The sequence below is a fragment of the Ovis canadensis genome, chromosome 3 (assembly GCF_042477335.2).
Source record: "Ovis canadensis isolate MfBH-ARS-UI-01 breed Bighorn chromosome 3, ARS-UI_OviCan_v2, whole genome shotgun sequence".
Classification (NCBI taxonomy): Eukaryota; Metazoa; Chordata; class Mammalia; order Artiodactyla; family Bovidae; genus Ovis; species Ovis canadensis.
The window spans coordinates 158,292,195-158,318,039 of NC_091247.1; the positions used below are offsets into that span (position 1 = coordinate 158,292,195).

The 25,845-nt window shown below is 36.9% G+C and overlaps 1 protein-coding gene and 1 long non-coding RNA gene across 2 annotated transcripts in view; both read right to left on the reverse strand.

Moving 5' to 3' along the window:
- Positions 1-3,128: 3,128 nt before the first annotated feature.
- Positions 3,129-11,079, reverse strand: LOC138437420 (uncharacterized). The gene is made up of 3 exons (XR_011255954.1): positions 9,713-11,079; positions 7,920-8,037; positions 3,129-3,268 (listed from the first exon to the last, which is right to left on the reverse strand). It is a non-coding gene; the product is annotated as an uncharacterized lncRNA (long non-coding RNA).
- A 1,589-nt stretch (positions 11,080-12,668) lies between these two features.
- The window catches only part of CAND1 (cullin associated and neddylation dissociated 1), a 34,771-nt gene continuing 21,594 nt past the window's right edge, over positions 12,669-25,845 (reverse strand). The window contains exons 7-15 of the mRNA XM_069584695.1: positions 25,225-25,370; positions 22,432-22,724; positions 20,713-20,854; positions 18,877-20,370; positions 17,884-17,979; positions 15,394-15,563; positions 15,153-15,317; positions 13,966-14,073; positions 12,669-13,231 (exon numbers count right to left, since the gene is read on the reverse strand). Coding sequence (XP_069440796.1) covers positions 13,007-13,231; positions 13,966-14,073; positions 15,153-15,317; positions 15,394-15,563; positions 17,884-17,979; positions 18,877-20,370; positions 20,713-20,854; positions 22,432-22,724; positions 25,225-25,370 — 2,839 coding nt within the window. The 3' untranslated portion in view covers positions 12,669-13,006. The remainder of the gene's footprint in view (positions 13,232-13,965; positions 14,074-15,152; positions 15,318-15,393; positions 15,564-17,883; positions 17,980-18,876; positions 20,371-20,712; positions 20,855-22,431; positions 22,725-25,224; positions 25,371-25,845) is intronic.

Genomic DNA, 25,845 nt, shown 5'->3' on the forward strand with positions numbered 1-25,845 from the left:
AGAGATACTGGTCAGCTGTAGCAAGGCAGCGGGAAAGTACAAAGAGGGCATCCTTAAGTTCCCTGAGAGCATCTCTGTAGACCTGCTCGATGTGTGTCAAACCTGAACTCTGCCTCTTAGGCCAAAACTCTGTGACGAGCAAACAGGCCTTTCACAGAAACACTAGGGCAATGTTTCAGTCCGCCATCCGTGCAATGCTCTGCTGAGCACTCTCTCTCTGACTGGATAGTCCCAGGAGACCCAGGAATGTAAGCCCCCTTGTCCACCAGATCCATGGGTTCAAAGTCTGGCTCCTGGGCATACAAACCAGGCACACCTGCCATAAAATCCAGGACATTAGACATGTGTAAGAGCTCCCTTCCAGGAGGTACTTCTGCTCTGGAGCTGGGCAGAGGAGAATACAAAGATAGTGCTCACCGTCCCAGGCCTCCGCAAAGGTTTACTTTCAGCCCTTTAATGTGTGTGCATCTAACTAGAAGCCTGCCCCTAAGGCTGCAGTGATGATGGGCCTTCTGCACAGAATGAGCTCCTGGATTCTTTGCCTCTTGGTAGCTTTTAGAGAACTGTGTGTTGGTTACACTCCTATGAGACCTTTGAGCATAAGCCCTGCTGGCCACCAGAACCAGGCCACATAGAAATGTCCCCTAGCAGCAGCTGCATGAAGGAGGGCACCAGATAAGGGCCTAAGCTGCTCTCTGGAAGCTGAAGCAAGGCCAAGAGCACAAAGATTGGGTCTACCAGCCTCTGTTCCCCAAGAGCACCTCCATGGCCTCTATGAGTATTAGCCTAGAAGTCTGCTCCTTTGGCCTCTTTCTCAGAAAGACAGGGTATTCTTCAGTCCGAGTGTCCTGGGGACGGTAGTCTGCCAAGAACTCTCTGTCACAGTCCCGTGGGAATCAGGAATTCAAGCTCCACCCTGGCCTCTATAGTCAGGTGATCAGAGTGTCCTTTGAATGCCAGCCACAGAAAACTGGGGCATCAGATGTGAGTAAAGGCTCCCTTCTGGGAGATACTGGTGTCACGGAGCGAGCTAGACAGAGGAGGTGAGGACGGCACCCACTGAAGAAAAAGAAAGAAAAAAACTGGCACCCGCCAGGGCCTGTGTCCCTATAAAGTGTCCCTGTAGGTCCCTGCCTCTCTGGTGGTTGCTGCAAGATTAGCTGGTCACATAAAGCCTGGGCACTCTCAAACAACTGCTTTTTCGCTAGGCCCTGGGATGAGTGATTCTGTGCAAAACAGCCCTTTGTGTCTCGTGCAGCCTCACTGGTTTTCAAAGCCAGGTATTTGGGAGGCTTGTAACAAGTCCAGGTCTCCAAAGTTGGGGTGCCTGATGTGGGGTGCCTCAGGGAGGAGCTCCAGGTTTGAGTTTCCTCCGTTTCCAAGGATGGATTGATGGTGAAACCATGTCTCAGCCTCTCCTACCCACCCTAGTGTGGCCCTTTTTTCATTTGCCATGTGAAGGAGCTGTTCCACTAGTTTTCAGGTCTCTTTCAGAGGAAATGGTTCCACATGTAGCTGCAGCCTTGGCAGGTCAGTGGGAAGAGCTGAGTCCAGGATCTTCCTGTGTTGGCATCTTGGACTGTCCTCCTGTGTCTAGTTCATATCCTTTTTTTTAAATCTCCAAATATACAATAATGTTGGCAGTCCAGCACTGACTTTAAATCAAATTAATGTTTCACCATTTAGGATACTATTTATTGGTTTTTGCTAACCAGTCTTCCAGAGAAGGCAATGGCAATCCACTCCAGTACTCTTGCCTGGAAAATCCCATGGATGGAGGAGCCTGGTAGGCTGCAGACCATGGGGTCACTAAATCGGACACAACTGAGTGACTTCACTTTCACTTTTTGCTTTCACGCATTGGAGAGGGAAATGGCAACCCACTCCAGTGTTCTTGCTGGAGGATCCTAGGGACAGGGGAGCCTGGTGGGCTGCCATCTATGGGGTCACACAGAGTCAGACACGACTGAAGTGACTTAGCAACAAAAACCAGTCTTCAGTTTAAGTTTAGGAAGCCCAGGTGGCACAGTGGTAAAGAATCTGCTGACAATGCAGGAGACATGGGTTCACTCCCTCAGTCGGGAAGATCCCCTGGAGGAGGAAATGGCAACACACTCCAGTATTCTTGCCTGGGAAATCCCATGGACAAAAGGGCCTGGTGGGCTACAGCCCTTTGGGTCACAAAGAATCAGACACAACTGAGCACACACAACAATAATATAATAGTTTAGGGACTTGCCCGGTGGTTCGGTGGTTAAGAATCTGCCTTCCAATGCAAGAGTTCAGTTCAGTTCAGTTGCGTCTGACTCTCTGCAACACCATGGACTGCAGCACGCCAGGCCTCCCTGTCCATCACCAACTCCTGGAGTTTACTCAAACTCCCGTCCATTGAGTTGGTGATGCCATCGACCATCACATCCTCTGTCGTCCCCTTCTCCTCCCGCCTTCAATCCTTCCCAGCATCAGGGTCTTTTTAAATGAGTCAGTTCTTCACATCAGGTGGTCAAAGTGCAGGAGACGTGGGTATAACCCCTGGTTGGGAAAATGAGATTCCACATGCCACAGGGCAACTGAGCCCATGTGCTCTAGAGCTCACGCTCTGAACACTGCAACTAAAGGCGGCTGCCACGAGACGCTCCTTCACCACAACTAGAGAGAGACCCAGTGCAGCCAAAAAATAAAATTAGTTTATGCTGACAGTTTCTAATACTGAGGCATCCTAATATTTTCAAAAGTGGCTAAAAAGTTTCTCTCAATGTACGTTTTAGAACATCCCTCTCCCTCTTTAGAAAAAGCCCAATCAATCATCAAAAATAGCATAAGGAAAAACAGAGTGGACTATTAAGCTCCTATAGTCAGTCATTCATGATTTATATACATTTGAGTGTTTACTGTGTTTCATCTTCTTTATGTATGTTAACCTTCTTAACAATTCTTTGAGGCTGGTACATATCCATTTTACAGACGGGAGAACAAAGATGTTAAGAAGTTGCCCAAAGTCCCACAACTAAGGGATGGGATGGTCAGATGTGAACCCAAGTTGAGAGCCTAAACTCTTTAACATCTATTTTAAAATGTTTCTCATTAAAATATTAGAGAAGATAAAAAAAATAACAGAAGCTCCAAGATGGCAGACCAACTTAATGTGCTATTTATTGTCTCCAAATTCTACTGAAATGACAGTAAACATCTGTGAATGAAAATAAATCCAAAATAATATATAGAGCAGAAGGGAAGGCCCACGTAGCTCAAAAATTCCGAAAAATTCCTAGAAGACAAGAAGCAAGGAGGCATTAGAAAAGTTACAAACCAGAAAAGCAGGGATCCTTTCCGTCCAGTCAAGCTCTACAAAGGACTTGAACCTGTGAGACATTGGGCACAGAGTGTGGACAAGGTTGTTGGCAGTACTGTTTTACATAAAGGGCTATCTATGAACAATTAGCCCACTCAGCTCTTCCCACCCATCCTCCCCCACTCAGCAATGTTTGCACAATGTTAAAAGAGAGGTGCTTTCTAAAGAAATTTGGACTATATTACATGCACAAAAGGGAAAACAAGCTCTAAAGTTGGGAGCTGGCCCCTTGATTATGTCCTTGTCAACTGGCATCATGGGAGGCTTCTGGAGTCCTTGACTCAGCCTACAGGATAGCAGTCAACTTCATCAAGGAAGGGCTTCCCTGGTGGCTCAGTGGTAAAGAATTCACCTGCTAATGCAGGAGACACAGGTTCAATCCCTGTTCTGGGAAGAATCCTGGAGAAGGAAATGGCAACCCACTTCAGTATTCTTGCGTGGGAAATCCCATGGACAGAGAGACCTGGCAGGCTACAATCCATGGGATTGCAGAGCTGGACACAACTTAGTGACTGACAACGTATAAAATGAAGAAAAAGCAAGATATCCAGGCAAAAGGTATAGCTTGAGCAGCGGTATAAAGGTTAGGAGCAGCATGGTGGCTGAGAGAAATATTTCACCCTTGCCTGAAGATAAAGGCCAATCTTACGCGTGACAGATGCTGAGGCTAAAGGGGCTGACAGTATCCAGATCTAGAACTTGTACTTGCCCTACAGGCCAAAAAGGAGTCACTGAAGGATATAGCCCAAGACTATGAATGGTCAAGACCATGGTCTTAGCAGTTGAGCGGCCTTGGGAATGAATGCTCTCTGGGTATCCTAAGGCAGTGGGTCCCAAAATGTGGTCTGAGAAGGCATCAGGACTGCAAACGTAAAGGACAAAAAATAAAAAATAAAAAAGCAAATTATTGGGCCCCACTGCAACCTATGGAACCAGACTCTCTGGAGGGCCCAGCAATCCATTTTAACAAGCCCTCGTGGTTACTGTGATGCACTCACTTGAAAACAACTCTTCCAAGGTAAAATACCTCTTATCTCAAGACATTCCATCTCTTCCAAGAACCCTTCCTGCTCCATGTAGAATGGATCACATCCTCCATTGTTACCAATATAATTCTTATACAGTAGAATTCTGTGGTATTTATTATGTCAGTTTTCTCCTGGTAACCAGCACTTCTTTATGTCAAGTATGTTCTCTCACCTGCCTTTACAGGCCTGGCAGGACCTAGCTAAGTTCTTAAGAAATTAGTTTCCTGAGTGAAACAAAATACCAATTAAGAAGCGTCTGCAGTCATCCAATCAACAGATGAGGAAATGAGGTCTTGAACACACAGTACTGGGGATGGACCTGAGAAATATTTAGCAAATCAAATTAGCAGAAGTTAGTAAGAGTTAACAATTATATAACACTAACTAGGTACCAGACAGTTTTAAGTACTTTACAAGAATTCCTATTTAAACCAATAAGGTAGCTACTTTTAGATGAAGAAATTGAGGCTAAGTAATTTACCAAAGTCAAATAGCTACCATTGAGCCAAGATTAAAAGCCAGATGTCTGGCAGCATCTTTATATTCTTTGTTATTTACCACTTTTTGCCTCCAAACTTGTGTTAAGATTTCCAGCTTGAGTGGTTGGATAAATGGGTTGCCAACAGCAGAGAGAGAAAGACAGGGAAACCAGGGGAAGATGCGGAGTTCAGGTTTAGCTATCCTGTGTTTGAGATACCTGTATGGGGTTGTCCAGTAAGTGATTTGATATAAGTCTGAAATACAGGACTAAGGTCTACAGATTTAGAAATCAACATGTAAACCATGAGAAATGGATGAGATGATCCAGGCAGGATTATATATAATGAGAAGACGTGAACTGAAGGGCCTAGTGAATAATGTTTTAGCAAAAGTAAGATACAGTGGCCTCGTAGCTATTTGGAAGCCTCCAGAAGATGATAACATCCTAGAAGCCAAGGCAACAGTTAGTCAGTCTCATGGAGGGAGTGATCAACAATACTGATATCAATTTGAGTTCAGGTAAGAAAAAGACTGAAGGCCATTTTGGCATCTAAGACTTCACTGTAATTGGTTTGTAATGATCACCTATAGAGGGATGAGAGCCAGAGTAAAGTGAAAACACAAAAAAATCAGGAAAGCATATCTAGTTCTCTACAGAGATGGTATCTTGTAGAAGATACAATAAAAAACATTTAAGTCTTTTTAGATGAGATTTCAGGGTATTTTTGAGGGTCCAGCAGATGGAACTAGTGTTAGTGGTACTGAAGATAAAGGGAAGAGGAGGAGGACTGATTTAACCAAAACCTGGGACAGGCTGAGGGCTTCCCTTGTGGCTCATCAGGCAAAGAATCTGCCTGCAATGCGGGAGACCTGGGTTTCATCTCTAGGTTGGGAAGATCACCTGGAAAAGGGAAAGGCTACCCACTCCAGTATTCTAGCCTGGAGAATTTCATGGACTGTATAGTCCATGGGGTCGCAAACAGACAAAACTGAGTGACTTTCACTTACTTTTCTTTCTTCTAGGACAGGCCGGAGGAAGGTAGACTCTGGGAGGACAACCAACTCAACCTCTGAGATGAGGATGTAAAGATGGCAATGGATATGAGATTCTCAGGTTGGAAGGACTAGAAAATGGCCTTAATTTTATTGACAAAATGATGTTAATGGTAATCCACTGGGTATGGAGACAGGGTTAAGTGTAATACTTAAAGATATACGGAATGGGAGAGGGGGCATCCCTAGATGCAACAGATGGACAAGTATTTCATGAATAAATCATTTACAAAACCCAGGAGATCCAGATTAGGTAAACAAAAGGCTAAAAGAAACAGAAAATGGTGGGAAATACAGATCACAGGACTCTGAGGTCAAAAGTCAATTTAGAGCAAGTGAAGGCAGACCTTGATGAACAGGAGATTGCAGTTAAGAGTAAGATAGAGTTTAACTTCAAACAGCTCTGGATGAAAATATCTAAGCTTGTAGCCTTAAGAGTGGTAGCAGAGATAAAGGTTGATCAAAACCAAAAACAATATTGAATGGTACCTACATAATTAATTTCAGAAAACATAAAAATTGCTGGCACTTTTAGGAGACTGCTGTTTCTGTATACAACTTGCAATGTGAAGATTAAAAAAAAAAAAAAAAAGCTTGAGGTAGATGATCCATTTCCTATGGGCCTGGGAGCCACAGCCGGTAACAAAAGTTGTCACTCCGGAAGGTGTGAAGATGGTTGTAGAAGATATGGAAAAGATGGAGAGGACCCAGTGAGTGGAGAAAGCGCTCAGAAGCAACTGAGTGGCGGGGTGATTGAAAACACTTGTAAGAATAGGTAGGAACATCTAATTGTGAGTTGTTTACCATGACCTAACTCTTCTGCCCACATTTTGCCTATCAAAAAAGGGCCCTCCACAGCTCAACAGAGCTGACTATTCTCACCAATGCCTCATGAACAAGTATTTAGCTGTTAGATATGACCTTATGACTTCTTGCCCATGGGAAAGCACTAGGTGACAGAAATGACTCACTTCTCTCTTTGCCTCTGCCACAGCAACTCACATTCCCAGTGGCAGCCTGATTATCCAGGGTCCCCGTGAGGTGCTAACCCTGTGCTATCCAGAATACTACACAGAATAATTATGTATTCTACCACCTATTTTGGGGACTATTTGTATTGCAGCATAATATAACTAACTGTGCTTATTCCCAGCAACCAATCAACTGTTGTCCTGTCAATTTTATTTCAAACACCCTGAGTGCCCCTCCATATTTATACTGGTTCAGCACAACATTCCCTTTCATACAGTTTATTCTATTAATGTATTAACTCATCAACAAATGTCTTATGTTCCTTCCAATCCATTCTCTAAAGTGCACCTAAGTATTTCTAGGTTTGCCATCACCTCACCCCTGAAATTAAATCCAAAATGTTTACAAAGCCGTCTATAAAATCTGCCCATCCTAGCCTCTAAACTCATATTCCACACTACAGCCATATTCAGCTTCTAAAACCTCGTCTCTATGCTTTTGCTAATTCTGTTCTCACTACATGGAGTACACGACTTCCTTGGCTTGGGTTTGTCCTCAACCCGAGACCAGGAACCTGTGCCACAATCATACACATACATATGTTTTCCCCGTACTGTCTCCAGTGGCAAGCACTGGAGAGTATTAGTACCAAGGCAAAGGAGGGGAAAAGGTAATTAATTTTGATCCACTTAGAAGGATGAAGGCATGATAGTAAGTTTTACATAAATCTTGAACACTGTGAGCAGGGGCTATAGCAGTACAGACCAGCAGTGGGGCGTCTCATCTGGGTACATACATGGTCCTCTGCGAATGCAACTGATGCTGAAACAAATTTCTACATCTTTTAAATGCAGGTTTTAAAGACTGAATTTTCAAGGTTCCAAAATGAGCGTTCTGAACTTACTAAAACTGTTGACCAATCAGCCTCACGAATACTTCAAAAAACATCATGTAAAAGGAAATTAACTTTTATTTTTGTTTATGCCAATTCTGCTAAGAGGGACTAAAATGGTTCAGAAATTTCAAAGACTCACTCAATGATCTTGTTTCAAAGAACAAGCAATCTGATTTGTGATAGTTTCTCTGCCACTTGCCTCCCACCAACCAGTCTTTATTCACAAGGATTTTATTGTCTGCAAACATCAACTAATCCTAGAAAAATAGAAAAATGTGCCAGTCAGGTTTATTTTCAAAGTTCAAATATATAATTTTGAAATTATACTCCCCCAAAAATCACTATTTGGCATGTCTTTAAATATTACAGCTAAACAGGAAATTACCTATACTGGAAAGCAAGTCTTTGTTCATTATATTTACTTTCTTGAACTAGAATGTTCTCTTGAAGAGAATATAAATGAGTAATTCTGAAACTCCAACTTTTAAGAACCCAAGTAAAGTGTACTACTTGCCCTTTTATATAGTACATCAACTGCAAAGCACTCACTGCCTCATATCACCTGGTACAGTAGAAGCCCCTTTTATACTCCTATTTCTTTCAGCATGAGGAAGCACTTTACAGCCAGGAAAAAAAAAAAAAGCCAGTATATTAAGTGGTTTAATAAAGACCATCCATTTAAATCAGAGGAGGTAGTAATATAGAATAGAAACATTTTCACTAGATCATGATAGTTCTAATTAATTTAGTGGAAGAAAATATTGAAAACAGTACAGTGTACTTAAATTTAGTTAGGAAGATGAACTGATACCAAGAATGAAAACTTCTGTGTGTACAGAATCTCAGTTGGTTATAGCTCACAAGAGAAAGCTCTCGATAATAGTGGTTCTTAACTGGGGCAATTTTGCACTCTCCCCCTCTTTCCCTACTCCCGTGGGGACATTTGGCAAATTCTGGAAACAATTTTGGTTGTCACAGCTGAGAGTTGTTTATGGTACTACGGGTATCTAAGTGCGTAGAGCTCAGGGATGTTGTTATTTTACAATGCACAGGGCAGCCCCCATGACACAGAATTATTCGGTCCAAAATGTCAGTGCTAGGCTGAGAAATCCTGATCTTAAAAGAACATGCATTTTTCTACAGAAGTCTAAACTGATTTCTAGAATAAGAAACTAAGAGTTTATTTCTAGACCTTTTAGGAATGCCTAATTTAGTTCATGGATGGTAAGGATTCCAAGTAAAGTACACATTTGGTTTCTTAACAATAATGCATTAGGGTTACAGTAAGATACCATCACACACATTTAGCTGCCCTGACCTAAGTAAGCAGTTGGGTTTATATTAAAAGTGAAATGTCTATGAAACAAGTAAAATAGCTTTTCAAACTAACAGGATTATTACAGACTATTAAATCATGAGGTCATCATGGTATCATACATTAACCAGTTCCATAATATAATTCTTCAGAATTTCCCTGTGAGAGAGCATTCTAGAATAAAATCAATGTGCATCAACCACTAAGTTACTGATAATGGTTAAATACACTAATTCCAACACATTCTAATTTAGAAAGAAATTTCAGATAGCCTTTTCTCATCTAAGACTTAAGTGAAACAATTCAATTTGCCAAAGTAATCACTAATAATCATTTAAGATCAGAACTAAAAAGTACAAAGAGGTCAGGGTATCCACACTTCCTCCACTAAAAAGCATTCTGACACATTAACATTTCAGTCTAACAAAGTAAAATTATCTGCAATACTCCCATTCGTTTTAACTGAAGTTGATTTTTGTGAAAAATTCCATTTTCAATTAAGAGCTAACTTTCAAAGTTATAAACAGCAAAAATATATTGCTGATAACTCTTGACTAAATTACAGGTGTTCACAAAATCTTATTTTTCTAGTATTAATAGGAAAATCAGCAACTTACTGTACTATGAAGGGAAAATAAGTAATTTCAATGTGCATCTTTCTTAAGAAAATGACCACATATGGTCAACTTTTGCTAGCTTGCCACATGATTACTTCCAATGTGTTCCATTTTGTAGCCAAAGGTATCAGGAGTTTTACTTAACTAGAAAAAAAAAAAAATCCATTAAAACCAGAATATCCTCTTCCCAAACAGCAAAATGGAACTGTTGTTACTACTGTCCGTTTTCCATTTCACAAAGGATAAATTAAAATTTCAAAAACACGTGTGACTCTGGAGTGGCAGTAATTTAAAAATTAGGATTTAATTTAAGAGCTAGAATCAACATCTCCTGAAATTTTAAAGCTCTTTAATATAAAAATATTTACTAAGTATACTATATCTAGAGACTGGCAGTTAATTTTTACAATGTAAGTTTTTGGTAGAATTTTTTACCTGGGCAGAAAATGTTACTTCAACTTTTAAAAAATTGTCACGCATTACTATATTACTTTGTCATGTGGTTTAAATACACCTTAAAAGGATTACTAATTAACTGAATTTTCTGACTGAGGATCATGTGTATTTCATTAAACTTCAACATGCCTATCTATATAATCATATTCATATATCTGAAATTGAGTTAGATATAAAAGGTATCAGAATATGCCTTTAAAACTGGTTAGATATGCCCATGTTATTTATCATTTACCCAACAAAAGTGCAAAAACAAAAAAGTGGCCTGGTTATTTATGGTTATATAAAAACTATGTAAATATCAAACATTTGTTGAAGTCTCCATACTCCAATTTGTGAAGCATTCTGAATGGTTAAGCAACTTTAGATATCATTAATTAATATATGACCACATTTTGAAAATTATCATGCAGTGCTACTGACTTTAAATTTTTAGGTTGCACTTTGCCATACCAAATTTCCTTTCTGCCTTAGTTTCATACTGTAACAACTTAAAAACAACCCATATTGAGCTGTCTTTAAAAGAACTTGGCTAAATCTAAAACAATTTAAATGTCCTCATCAGTGAACAGCTGTTTTATTCTCCTGAGGAACCATCATGTGCAGAACTGCTAAGCAGAACTTCCTAATAATTAAAAGACCAGTGAGCAGTATGAGTGACAGACTGTGACTGAACTGCACACCTTCCATTCCAGTACCAGGACATCACCACGAGAAGTATGAACTTGATCAGTATGACTCAGCATTTAAAATTTGAGTATTCTTCTTTTACTAATTTTGTTATATATGTGAATATATACATTATAATATGTATATCATATATATAAACACAAATCGTATCAACTACTAGAAAAGAGCAGAACCTCTTTTGTTAAAAGAGAATTTCAGCTATATTAGAAAAATGAGCCATTTTTCAAGACTCAAAAAACAAAAAACTACAAGCATTTTAGAAGTTAAAAAAAACTGAAGGTGTGAAATCCAATATGTGAGAAGAGTTTGGATTTAACTTCAATTAACTAAGACATTCACACAACATATGCATATCAGTCTCCTACTTGGTCCTAGAGCCTACAGTATTGTAATTTATTGTGAAACCGTGAAACCAAATACTTAAAATATATCCACAACATCTGTACCACGGTAATGCATAGTACATAATATACTAACAGCTTGAAATAAATTTCTATTACAGTTTTTTGCAAATTATAGTATGATTATCACCTGCCACACACTCTGAAACAGCACCAACTTTATGTAACGTTTCATGTCCACATACTAATCAAAATCCTTACTGGTAATGAAGTCTTATGCACGATCATCTGAATACTTGAAGTTAAGCTGTTCGTCTATAACCGCAGTATGTTATAATTAAAATCACCTCATATTTGCATGTTAAAGCAGGTAAGTCAAACAGCAGGAAAAATATTTCCAATTCACAGTTTCAAAAATAAAGGGTGCAGTTTTCAAATATCTGAATGCTTAAAACTTGTCACTCAATTTAACAACTGCCTCCTTCAATACATGTAAACTATGTTTGCACAGCATTAGGAGATGTCTTTTATTTCAGAAGTTAGTTCTTACTGTTACAGGAGCACCACAAATTTGAAGGAATAGGCTACAGTGTGAAAGGAGCTCACTGAAGGATATGTTAAATAAAATTTTAACTACAGTATAAGGTACTGCAAAGCTTTGCTTCCCCCCAAGCACAGACCCTTTCATCAGGAGTAGTCAACACTTACCAAATACAATATGTAAATTAGCTCTAGAAGAAAGGGGGGAAAAAAATCTAACTCAACTAAAAGAAAATACTATTAGCTAACCAACCTGTGACAGACAGCTTCAGAATTTTCCAAAAAATAAAATTCACAAGCACACAGTTATTAGAATCATTCAATATGGAATGTAGAGGTCCAAAGGAAATCAAAGAAAAATCTGGCTACAAATTTCTAAGGGGAAACGCACACACACAAATGGGTAACCGGGAAAAACTGAGTACTTAAATATTCAAATTTAAATTTATAATAGAAAAAGTGGCAAATTGTTGACTTGATTTGCTGAAAACACCTGCAAATTCACACTGGCATTAAGAAAACCAAAGTTTCAAAAATTTACTCCCCTCTCTCTCCAGACATGTGTTTTCTGTGCAAAAATAAATATCTGAAAATTGCACTAATACAATAATACTTATTTTAACTTTTGTATTATGAATAATCTGCACATGCTGCTTTACAGACAATACATATTTGCAAACTTGCTCATGCAAAATTAGTGTGCGCAACAGGGATATTGTTAATCCCCATACTTAAAAAATGATACCCTACTGTCTCTCAAACTGCCAACCCCTCTGAAATGTAACAAGTCTTACACAGATAATTCTTGTCTGCCAGCTAAAAAATCAATTTATGTTGCTGAAACAAAGTTACACAAGAAAAAGAAACATGGTTTTTGTCTTGCAGAATTTTTGATTTTTAAATAAGAGAAAATTTATAAAAGAAAGAAATTCATGGTCACAAAATTTTAACATTTTAATCCTAAACATTACAGGGTAAATATACTGGACCCTATCTCCATCAATCCTAACGTTTAGTTGTCATTTTAAATGTTGCCCTAACCACTAGAACATCAGTGGTTTTACAACCTCTGGATTATGGAAATACATATTTCTGAAATAAATGCTACAAAAACAACAATGGAAGAAAGTCAAACTGTCTCCATGAAGGGAAAAAAAAGTGGAACATTGTGAAGCTTTTAAATACTTCTCTTTTCATGTCTTATGATTAACCTGCCAAATCAGTGCATCATATGGTCAATATAATGGTCCCCAGGTTGAACAAATATCTAACTAGTGTCCATTGATTCCAAGTTAGTGGATGATGAATCTTTTTGGATACTTTCAAAGATGGCTGCCAGCTCAGGGTTAGAACTGATCTGTGACTGGAATTCACTCATCAGTGGACTCTTCTCTGCTTCTGGAATGGTTAGCAGTGCTGCCACTGCTCTCATGGCAGATCGCTTTAGTTCATCTTGCTTTTCAAACTCCTGCTTTACTGAGTTTGCTTTTACCTGGAACATTGAGTAAATTTATATTACATGCTATAAAAGGCAGTTCTTATACCAACAAAATCTAAGCACATAAAAATAAAGCAAAGCTACTCTTGAACAGATCCACAAGACACATTATTCTTCAAGCAGAGGTGTTTTGAAACTTTTTTAGCAATAGCTGTCTCCTTTTAAGGGAATATTTTATACAAAGCCCTTTATAAAAACCAGAGTGGGATCTGCTTAGCAAGTTCTACTTTGTCCTCCATCAAACTACTGTTTGATGTTACCATATTTGTTCATTATTCTTCAAACATGTCATGTACTGAAATCTCTGTGCCTTAATTCATATAATCATTTTTGTATGAAAAGTCTTGCTTCACTTTCTGAACTTAAAAATAATCCTGATTTTTTTCAAGGTCCATTTTAAATACTGTCATGTGCATATATGAAGCCTTCTATGACTCCCACCCCCATCTGCCGCCTCCAACAGAATTAAACATTTTCTCCTCTTTTGTGGATCTATCACTTTACCCATATCAGTACTTTAAAAACGTGTCACACTGTTACAACAAACTTTTAAGAATAGCATTTAACAGTGGTAAGCTTTCTAAATCATCCACATTTAATAAGTTAATTTTTGAAGCCAACTACTACACAGGATGCCAGCACAGTTAAATTTGGAAAACCACAGTACAGAATCAACTGAGAATCCTGAACATACCAAGTCTGGCCTAAATCAACAACATCAATATTACCTTAGTTGTACACGTGGCACGTAATGGCTCGACAAGTCGGTCCAACCTCTGCAGTACCGCACTTGGACAAAGCGTAGAGAGTCTCACCAACATTAAAAATGTAAGCATCTATTACGAATAAAAAAGACAAAATTTAGATTCTGAATTTATTTTCTAAAGACAAATCTCAAATTCTGACAAAGTTTTTAAAAGAAAATGACTAGCCTGTGCCACAAAGTTTCATTTTTATGTAGTCTGCCATTTGGAATCACACAGAGTTCAAATCTAAGAAATTTTAGCTACAAGTACTAAAGTTATCTATCATATGGTCTGAGAGTACAGAACTAGAAAAGTGATTCTCAATCTTGACTGCACATGAGCTAGAGCTGGGGAGCTTTCCAATTTACTTTTTTTGTTTTTTTTACTTCACTCATTGGGATAGGGTCATAAACTGTTTTTCAAAAAGTTCATGTGGACCAAATGGAAAAAATCAGTGAGTGAGAAAATAACTAGAAGAAAAGCTTTATAACAAGCTTCTACTGTCTTAGATTTTTCTAAACAACAAACAAAAAAAAAACAAAACCAAAGAGCCTACTTATTCAGATTAATCCATTAAAGTCCAATAACTGATAGTCTTTTATCTTAAGACTATAAATTGTAGAAGGATTCTATTCTTTCAGGGCTCTTTTCACTGAATTCTGGGAGAATCAGGTTATTCCATATTACATTACGGAAACATCAAAGTAAGAGTTCTGATAGTATGGCCGAATTACTGCTCAACTACCACTTTTGCCCTGCTTGACCAAAGGCCCTGAGTAAAAGATTTTTCAAATCACCCTTTTATAGTTCACATTTTAAATAGGAAGATAAAAAGGAGCTATAAGCAAAGTTCATGCTCTAAGCCTAAGAGGTGGTATAATTTCTCTGTGGTTGCGTCTACAGATAGCTTTGTGTATAACACCCTTTAACAACACTCTGATTCTGACTTCCTCCGCCAATGAAAAGGTTTCTGGATTTTCCTATATGTCAACTGATGTTATTACACTGCACTGCTACTTTGTTTGCATATTAGAGAGTTTCTAACACAATAAATCATGACAAGTAAACCAATCATTCTCACTGAATAACAAGCATAAATTACAAAGGTGAAAGTCACTAGCAAAAAGTATTCTTCTAAAACATTTTATCAACAGGCACAAACATCTCACCTTAATGTCATAATGGTCCTTTAAACCATCTTCAACATGATTAAGAAATTCAAAGATATCAAGTCTATCCAGACAACTATCTAGAAGCGTGTACATACACTCAAAAGCTGCCTTTCTAATATCCAGGCCGTCATCAACTGTATGCTTAAATGGACCCATTTCTACCTGTTGAAATACAAAGATATATAAATATTCTACAAAGTAAAAGACAAGCTTAGGTAAACAGTGTAATCTAACGTACCTCTCTTATAAGCTCCTTTCTAACTTTTGTTTCATTATAAAGATGTGGAAGAACAGTATCCAGAAGATCCCTTATTAATGATGGCTTATTATGTGCTGCTGAGTTGAATGTGACCAAAGCTACTCTTCTTACATTTAAATCTGGGTCTTCTAATGTTTTTAGGAAATCACCTGAAGAAGTCAAAGAGAAGCAACATAGTTATATGGCAAGCTTAAAATTAAATACGCATTATACTGTTATTTTACTAGTGTTGGTATTACTGCTATTTCTTCAACGTGGATCATGAAATATGATGAAATACTAAGTGAACTATATAATTTCTTTTGACAAGTTAAACCATCATGTCTGAATCTGAGTGCATTTAATTGATAAACCTATTCTCAGAACCTTTAAACACAGGAGTGAGGGCCCCTAAAGCTCCCAATTACTTTTATAGATAGTTGATAAAAAAGGTGGGTGGCAAAGAGAAGTGATGGAGTCAGTAACCACAAGAACTAGTAACATGAATGACTCTCCTTAAAGTTCAAAATTAGTATCCACACTAAAAAAACCACCAACAGAGGTGGGATCTTTTTTCATTCCAAAAGTACTTGTTGAGCATTTACGGCATAAGGCATTGGGGTACAGCTGTGGGCAAGTCAAATTTATGCTCATATGAAGTTTACATTACATGTATGCTATAGTTTACACCCCAAAGGTGAAATCTTAAAACCTGAGTTCAAAACATAAACAAGGGTGGGGACAGATCCACTGCTGGAATACTGTTAACAAGTAAACAGTTTATCAGATGACAGAGAAATGTGCCTCCAAAAGCTAATTTTTATCTTTAACAAAAAATGTATAAATTGACAAGAGGTCTAAGAGTAGAAAAGAAGGAAACTGAAGCCTAACATAAGACAAAAATCTAGAGAAAGTGCCCAGCCACTCTAAACACAGATGTAAGTGTGACTGTTCTTACACATGGAGGAAAGAATATAGTGCGCAGATCTTTGGAGTTACACAGACGGTGATCCAAACTGCTTCACTTGTCAACTGTAAGACTGACTTCTAGCAATTTATCATAGGCAAGAGCCTCAGTTTCCCAGTTTATAAAATGAGAATTATAAGCTTTTAGGGCCACAGAACAGAATAAATAGCATGTACATTACTGAACACAGTGTCTGGTACATGTATTCATTCACAGCTATTCATCAATACGATGATAAGCAATCTTTTAGAATACATGGTGGGGAAAAGGTGCCAGAAAATGTATCAAAACAGCAATCTGATAAAATGGGAGATGAAAAAAATGCTTCAAACATCATAGACTGAGTAACCTCAAGACTGACCACCCAGGAAAGTTCTGACTACAAAAAAGGTTAAGAGATAGCTTGTGTTCAAAAAGAATTTAAAGCTCCTCAGCTCTGTTTAGAATTACTATGATGGTAAATTGCTTTTAAGTAAAGCTCCTAAAGTACTGCTATCATTCTGGACAAATGGTGACACAATCTAGGATCAGTGGTCCCCAACAACTTGGTCTAGGAATTTCAATCTTAAATAACCAGAATGATCATCATCTAACTGAGTAACTACACCAGTGATGCACACTTGCTGACTGATGTCTCTAGAGATCTGGCACAGGTCTCTTCCTTTGTTGTATCTTGTACAATGCCAAAAATGAGAGTAAACAAAGAAAAAACAGTAGAGGAGAACAAAGGCAAGGATCTTCTGACAGAGACTTCCAATGAATTATCTCTACGTCTCAGCATTGTCATCCATTTATCCTCTATGTCCCTCTTACTCTGAACTAATAATCCCTTTGTGTAGTTCTTTTAGACTGTGTTTTTGCCCCTTCTGGTCCACTGCAGAATGGCATGAAGCTGCTAAGTTTCTATGCATACACCCCTCTATCCTTTCTGCTGATATTCCCATTCTTTTGTCAAGAAAACACCAAGAGTTTAGTTACTAAAGATTCTAGGTAAACTGATGATGAAAACAACATAGGAAGTTATAAAATCATGAAAAATAATAAAGAGATGACCTTTTGCTTTCTTGTGTATCTCCTCTTAGGCTGACAGGGCTAAATACCTCAAGAATTATCTTTTTTAGTCTTAAATTTCCACCTTAAACTTAAAAGCTTCCATAGAGCCCCTTGGGAGCTAGAGGGATATAAATAACAACAGAAAATTCGGCCATCACAACTCAAATGAGATTCATTTACAACTGGGAAGAACTTCAGACTGGTCAGATCATATAACATTTCCCTTTACCCATTAGTTTACTTTAGGTCATTCTCAAAACACTATTATCAAATGTGCAATTGACTTTAAAGACATCCTAGCATATTTACCTAATTTCAATTATTTGCAATTATGTTTTTAATGAAACAATTACCAGACCCTTAAAAGTATTTTAGTTCCTTGGAGATATATTTAGTTACTGAAATAATTCAGGTTTTGATAATTAACTACTAACTATTTAGGCAGTATTTTCATCTTCTTTTCCACTTACCTATGCAGTTCTTTAATAGTGGATCAATAGGTTGTGGATGATCAGAAATAGTAAACTTCACAGCTGTAACCACTGAGCTTCGGGCATATGATGAACCTAATTAAAAATAAATTTGAAGTCTACAGTTTTTAACCGCTAAAATCCATGGACACCTTTATCACTGTCAAACCACTTCAACTAACATCAGTGTCTGTAATTCCTTAAAATTCTCTGTGATCAAGAAGGGCATTTCTTCTTTCCCTCAGAATACTAATGGAGCAAAGTTTATTCATTTTGTGAAATATAATCTCACTAGATCTCAAAAGAAACAATTTCATCCAAGAAGGAGGCAGCCTGAGAAACCAGCAGTGAAGGATCTACCCCTCCTAAAAGGGAACTGGTTTAACCACATCAGCAGATAAGATTATCAAATTTTTTATTAAAAATGGAAGCAATTTCTAAGAATGAATGGCCATTTTTACCTTCTCCTTGGATAATAAGGGTTGACACTGGTAAATCTTAAAACTGTTCCCAGAATTTTTCATTTGAACTTAGTTCACCAATTTTAGTACTGTAATTAATACAAGCATAGTACTCTGGCTTTATTAATTCAAGAGACATCTATCTTTTCAACATTAAGACAAAAGAGTAACATTAAAATATACTGAACACTAGAAATGACACCAGATTTATTTAATCATTATCTAACTCCACTCTTAATTCTTTTAAACAACAAAATGTCATTTGAACATGTAACAAGATACAGCATTAGCCATCTTTCCAGGCAACCAAATACTAGTAAGAATTTTTAGGGGGAGGGGAGGGAGGCTCAACAAGGAGGGAATATATATATATATATATATATATATATATATATATATATATATATATATATATAATTATGACTGATTCATGTTGTTGTACAGCAGAAATCAACACAATAAAGCCATTTTTCTCCAGTCAAAAAATTTAAAAAATAAAAATTTTCTTATATAAGAAAATCTAGGTACCCACCTGATATTAAATACCCCTTAAGTCGTGGAAGGAGAGTTTCTGGATCAATTAAAGTGAGTTTGCCTAGACATTCAGCAACAACATTTCTGGTTCCTTCTTCTGCACACTCACAGTGCTTTAGCAGTAAGGCCCAGATGTTTTCAACATATGGTTTAAGGCCCACCACTGATGCAGAGCTAATAATTTCCTTCAAGGAATGAAGCAGTAGATACTGCCTTTTGGGTTGACTGGTTATCTCTTGTAAGACAAACGGCAGGTACTCAGGAAGGTTGCCCACGCTGATGCTGCCTAATGCATACGATGCAGCTGACTTTACTTCTTCACTAGGAGATGAGAAGGCTTCTAATATGACAGACTTTAGTTCCAGCTGCCCACTCAGATCAATATGATGCCCAACTTCTCCAAGAGACAGTAGAGCTAAGAGACGAATTGAATCTGTAGACCTTGAGTTCTTCACATCTTGAATAAACTGACCTACTACAGCTGGTCCTTCTTTAGGGCATGCTCGAGTAAGAGCAGCTACACATTTGGCAATGGAATAATAAGACTGCTTATGAGTAAGAGCTGTGCTCTGAGAATAAACTGGGCCAGTGAGCATGCGCAACAAATCCATATATCCTAGATTATTCGTTCCAGTAACCACCAGAGCTTGGAAAAAGTCTAGCATGGCGCTAAGAGCTCCCCCTTGCAATAAAGGTGATCTAACAAGTCCAATAAGTTCATTGAGAATGGATCCACTTATCTTCGAAAGGGAGGAGGGATACACTTTTGCTAGTGTGGTTAGAAAACTGATAGCCATCTGTGAAACATGCATATCACTTTCACTGATAAGAGGTGGGAGCTCATCTAGAACTGCATCAATCATGGCAGCAGTCAAGCTGTCACTATAGTTTTTAATTAAAATATCTAGAGCAGAAAGGGTACCCAGTTTCAAAGCTCTCTGGTTTTTCCTGAGAAATGAGGCAAGGATAGGAACCCCTTCTCCCAGGACAGGCCTCAAATCTATCTTCAAAGGGGACCCAGCAATCAGTGTCAACGCCTTCACTGTAGTTAACCGTGTAATCTCATTCTTCAGTCTCTCCAAGAAAATCTGAAGTGTATTAGGCAAGTCAGAGCCCAAATTGTCTCCAAGGTTGCAAATAATTTGTCCCATACAGGAAATAGCCCTTTCCTTGACTTCCTGATCAATGTCAGCTGCTTTTAACCTCTTAATGGTACAGGTAAATAGATCTTTGATGTAAGGAGTTGCATCAAATGAGGAAGGCTGATCTAAAGGACGAATTACTTTGACAAGTTGTTGAGTAACAAGAAGAGCTTCAGATGTAATCTTGTAAAATGGGTCTCCAACACAAGCCACCACTGGGGGGACCAAAGCTTGAACATGAGGATGGAAGACTTGAGGAGAGTGGTTACAGAGGATTACATATAGACAGGACAAAGCATCGATCTTCAAATTTGATGAGCTTGATTTATCATTCAGTGAGAAAATGATTCCTAAAAACCCAACCAGAAAAGAAAAATCCAATGTTTTTATGCATGACAACTTTATGAAAGCAAAAATATAAAACTAATCCCTAAAAGACTGCTAAAGCTTCCACTTTATGTTATCTCTAAAGTCACAGAAATTCCACAACCTGTGATAAATATTAAAGTAAAATATTTTAGGGTATCGTTTTAAACTTTTTACTTTTAACTTTAGATATTCAATGTTCCTATTAAAAAGTTAGTTCCATGTGCCAATTAAGTTGTCACAAATCATCCTTCTCAAGAAAACAATTATTTAAGCTTATCTAAGTCTTAATAAATCCCAAAAGTGATTTACTATTTCTTGCATACCTGGTACAAGTACAGGAATGTGTTGTGTTAGGGCCCCGGGTAATACATTTACCAGTTCAGTTAACATGTTAAAACAACACTGTCGGGTCTTCACACTTTTCTCTTTCATCTGTTTGTGCAGAGCTTTAACAATGTTTGGAACCTGTAATTATCAAGTGCTCATTAGCTGGTTCAGTTACTGGTACTTCCTCAGTTCACTTAACACAAATTACAAGAGGTGGGGATGAATGGAAGAATTTTTCTGGTCAAATTCCTAATTCTGCTAACCACTAACAATTTGTTCGATATAAACTTTGTTGCATCTACTACGCATGTTCTCTTGTAACTATATTTGCTTGATACTGATAAATAGAGAAAAGCTATCATTAGCTTTCTACAGAACAACAGAATAGTCTTCCTTGATTAATTTTACTTATGAAATGCACAAGACTAAATAGAAATCTAAATAATAATTTTCAACCAAAACTTTAGGAACATAATTTATAAACTTAAATAGCACATATAAGCAATTACAGGAAAAAAGACAAATTACGGAAAAGAAACCATTAAATGGGCCCTTGTTTTTGCTTTTCGTTGGCTCTTAAATGAAATCAACCTCACTTCAAATGTAGTTACAAGCAGCAGGAATATGAGTCAAAGACATCGCTTCTATACTTTCTAATGTTAGTGAAACCTAAATAGGGTATTTGCTAATAAGTCTTAAGGATAGCAGGATACAGACACATACCATATTGAACAATGATGTGAGAACTAGAGGCAAAAGAAAACACCTATCTAATTAATTCATCATAGCACCATCAGAATTTTTTGTGATTTTTATCTGCTTTTTATAAACTTAGTCAATTCCTTACGTCTTGGATACACTTTCTTTTTCTTCTACAATTTGTCTTCAGTGTTCACCTTTAAGTTCGCCACAGTCTTTTAAAATTTTTACTACTTAAAACAAGATAGCTATGACACGTACATCCCTTCTCCTGGTTTAGCTGTTTAGTCTCTCTCAAGATCTCTTCTGTAATCCATAAAAATGGACATATATGTACCCCATGGGGCTGCTTTAGAGATTACATGTAAGATAGGAAAATGCCTAATGTGAATATTATTAAATATTCAGTAAATGGGGACTATAAATACCTAATATTTAGATTCTAAAAAAGATGTGCTAAAGTGAAAAAATATGTATTTTATCAATAATAGGTGGGATATAAAGCCAATGTCAGTAATAATATGTGGCATATAAAGCCTGTGTGGCAGGCTTCACCATATGTTTAAACAGAGCATATCATTTCCACCTTGGGTAGACAGTTTTAAGTAAACCATTACTACAAATGCGAAAACTGAGGCTTAATAAAATGTCTAAATAACTTGTCCAGGACTACACACACACATACACAAATCCTAATTTCTCTAAATTACAAGAGAAAGAAGCTATGAACACAAGTAGTCCAATTCTACTGCCTAAGATTTCTCCATTAATACATCAAAGATAAAGATATTTTATTGAATCTTAAAATTAATACTGTTCAGCCAAGAAAAATCAAGAAAACTTCAATCAGAATAAATTATAAGTAATGTTATATGAGGATCCATAAACTATTATACAAACATATCCCAGAAATGTTTCTCTAAAGCTATTCTGGAACTCCTATTTCCATACAAAACCACCATTTAAAAAAAATCACATTTACTAGCAGGACTTTCAAAACCACACTTTAAACTGACCTGACTCTGAAGCATTGTTAAAGGTGTTTCTCCCTGTTCCATCGCGTCAGGGTCACACAGCCAACTTTGCACAGGACGAGTTTGCTTCAAAAGAGAAAGGTACGCATGAAATACATCTGCTTTTACATTCTCTTCACGCTCTTTAAATCTGGATATCAGCGCAGGAGAGACGGTCTTGTAGAATTCTGGAAGCATTTCATGCCTTGTGCTAACTACAGCATCCAAGCACTTAGCAGCTGCACGTCTCACTTTCCAACTCATGTCATCATCGTCACTGTATTCATCATCACTCCCTAAAGAGAAGTTTTAATGTTAACAGACTATTAATCATATGAAAAGTTTAATACAGAAAATAAATTGATACTCATAATTAAGATAATTTTCTAACTTTTAAGATATACAGTCAGAGACAAGGTTTAAAAAGAGCTAGTTCATAAACCAGAAGCAGAGTTTATTTAAAAATCTACCCATAAACCTCTAAAGAAAAATGATCTGATTGTGTTTTTAATTTGTTAAACATTTTCTCATTGATGGATAATGAGCTGCTTCTTAACTATCATTTATTAACACATTAAACATCTTCAGATTACAAATATGTGTAAATGTCCCCGCCTTTTAAATAATATGAATAGAAGTTCAATTCAAAAGATTCACTTGACACTACAGGAAAATCAAACAACTGGGGAGTTTATAAGATAAACCATAAAAATAATGATCACCAATGGCATATCACACTGTGAAACTAATTTTTCAGGGGAGAAAAAAGAATCCTGATATTAGCTTTCTTTGTGGCTACATGGCTTTCCATTAAGTTTCTTGATGGGCTATTAGGAACAAATATGCATATCTGTTATCAACTTATCAAAATACTATCTTAATATAGTTTAAAGAAGCTATACTTTCTCAGTTACAACAATAAAATTCTGTCCACAGAATAGAGCACTAGCTTCTCCAAACTCTTGCTAAACATTAAAACAATATTCTAAAAAATAATAAAATAAAACAATATTCTAAGCTTAAGTATTAACAATTCCGTCTCTCTTATACCAAATACTGCTAAATCAAGGCATCTGATTTGAAGAAAAATTACAGGGCACTATCAAGTAGACTATTTAAAGCAAATAAGTAAAAGAAAAATTTCCAATGGCAACCAAACTATGGGAATAACTTTATAGAAATATACTTTATTGAAAAAGTTATAAAAATTAAATAGCCTAGTAACTAAAATTATGGCTATATAAGTTACAATAACACTACGATAAAAAAATATTAGGCATCAGAAAATGATTAGGTGTAATGAAGAAAGTAAGAATAATAAAAAGGGAAATAAGAGTATGCAGTATGGGAAAGTCCTGAGATGGGAGACTGGATGAGGGAGGTATGTAAAAAGTGATCAGGTATAACTCCAAAGTTTTTGGCCTGAGAAACTAAGGAGAATAGAGGTGCTATTCTGAGATAGAGAAGTCTAAACAAGAAACAAGTTAATAACCAACAGTGGAGGAAGGGTGGGAAGATATTCTGGACATCTAGGCAGTATATCAATTAAGCAGTTTTGCATATATGAACCTAGAATTAACAGGAAAGATCTGGGATAAAGTTTGGGTTTTCAGCATACTGATATTAAAGCCAAAAGACTAGATGAGATCAACAAGATTATAAAAACATAACAGAGAAGTCAAGAACTAAGCTCAGAAATACTCCACAGTTGAGTGATCAGGGTGATGAAGAGGAATCAGCATAGGGACAGAGAAGGAGTAATCACAAAGACAGGACTAAAACCAGGAGAATGTGATATTGTGGCAGTTAAATAAAGAAATGCTGCTGAAAACTGAGGAACAAGCAGAGTCAAACATCTGAGGTCACTAGCAATCACTGCAAGACTGGATTCAAAAGAAAAGGGGGAAAAAGGAGTTGGAGAGCATTTATTCTTTTGAGGAGTTCTGTTATAGTGCAGAGAAACTGAGCAGTATCTGTTAAGAGTCTAAAATGAGATTAAGAGAGCGTTTTTGTATCTTTTTTTTTTTAAGATGGATGAAATTACAGACTTTAGAGCAAAGGCATTACCTAAATTCATTCAAAGAATCAAACTTAAAAGTATAATTAACAGGAAATCCACCAACACATATACCCAGTAACTTATTTAAACATTACTATTATGGTTCTTTTAACAGAAAAGAGACAACTACACATGAGCAACCTTGTGCCCTTGAAGTGTTACCCCTTTCCACAGTAAATACCACAAATCTCAGCACAACGACATCAATCTCAGGAACCTCAGAAATACTTGGATTATTCATGAAAGTTAAGTGGAGCCTCAAATAATACTTAAAATTTCTCATTAAAAGTAACTATGTATAAAACAAACCAAACTGCTAGGAATATGTTATAGATATCTATAGGTACAATTTTAAAAATAAGATTCATTTCCCTCCTTACAAAAACACTGTGTAATCACTGATAAGTGCTTTCCAAGAGAAAAACAGTAACATTTTTTTTCAGCTTATTTTAAAAAATTAAATTGGGACAGAGTAATTTTGCTATCTACTTTTCATTCAACTTATTAACTGCTTTAAGAAATGTTTACTTAGAACATGATTTTGAAAATATTGCATACAGTTCAATACCTGGATGCCCCATAATTAAATCAACTTGCTCCTGTTGAATATTGTGGTAATTTCCACTTTCACTATTATAAGCAAGCAAACAAACAGTACATTTTGGGGCTAAGAATCATCTCCATCTATAATTAGTTCTTTCGTGAAAATATAACAAATCCTACTTAATTTGAAATACCTTGGTCGTCATCATCACCACCGTCTGCATCCATGGCATTTTCATCTTCATCTTCATCATCATAATTATAATTAGGATCGTAAGTAAGATACTTAAGACATATATTTATAATGGTAGTAACATGGGGATACACTTCCTTAGGACATCTGTAGAAAAAACAAAAGCTACCTTGAATAATTGTACTTATCTTCTTGATTCAGTATCTGTCAACTTTATTACCAGATTCTGTCTTCCCTTTAATGTAACATCGGAAAAGTGGTCTCCAGCCTTTTCAACACCTAAGATCCTTCATCTTTCCCTCTCACTGACTTCATGTTTTAAAAGAGATTTACTTTTCAAATTACTCTTTTTTAATCAATTTTAAGATGAACTCTTCCCTCCTACCACCACCATTGTAACACCTTTGAAGTCAGGATGATTCTTATAATAAATGGTATGACATGGTTAGTGTGGGGACATGCAAAGAAAGATTTGTACACAGTCTATCTTTTCAACATACAACTGTAACACAAAGGCCAAATAAATGTATTCTGCAGTAACTAGCATTACTGGTGAAAATGGTAGGGTACATTAATTTAGGTTTAGTCTTATAACTTTAATGTTCAGAAGACAGAACATATA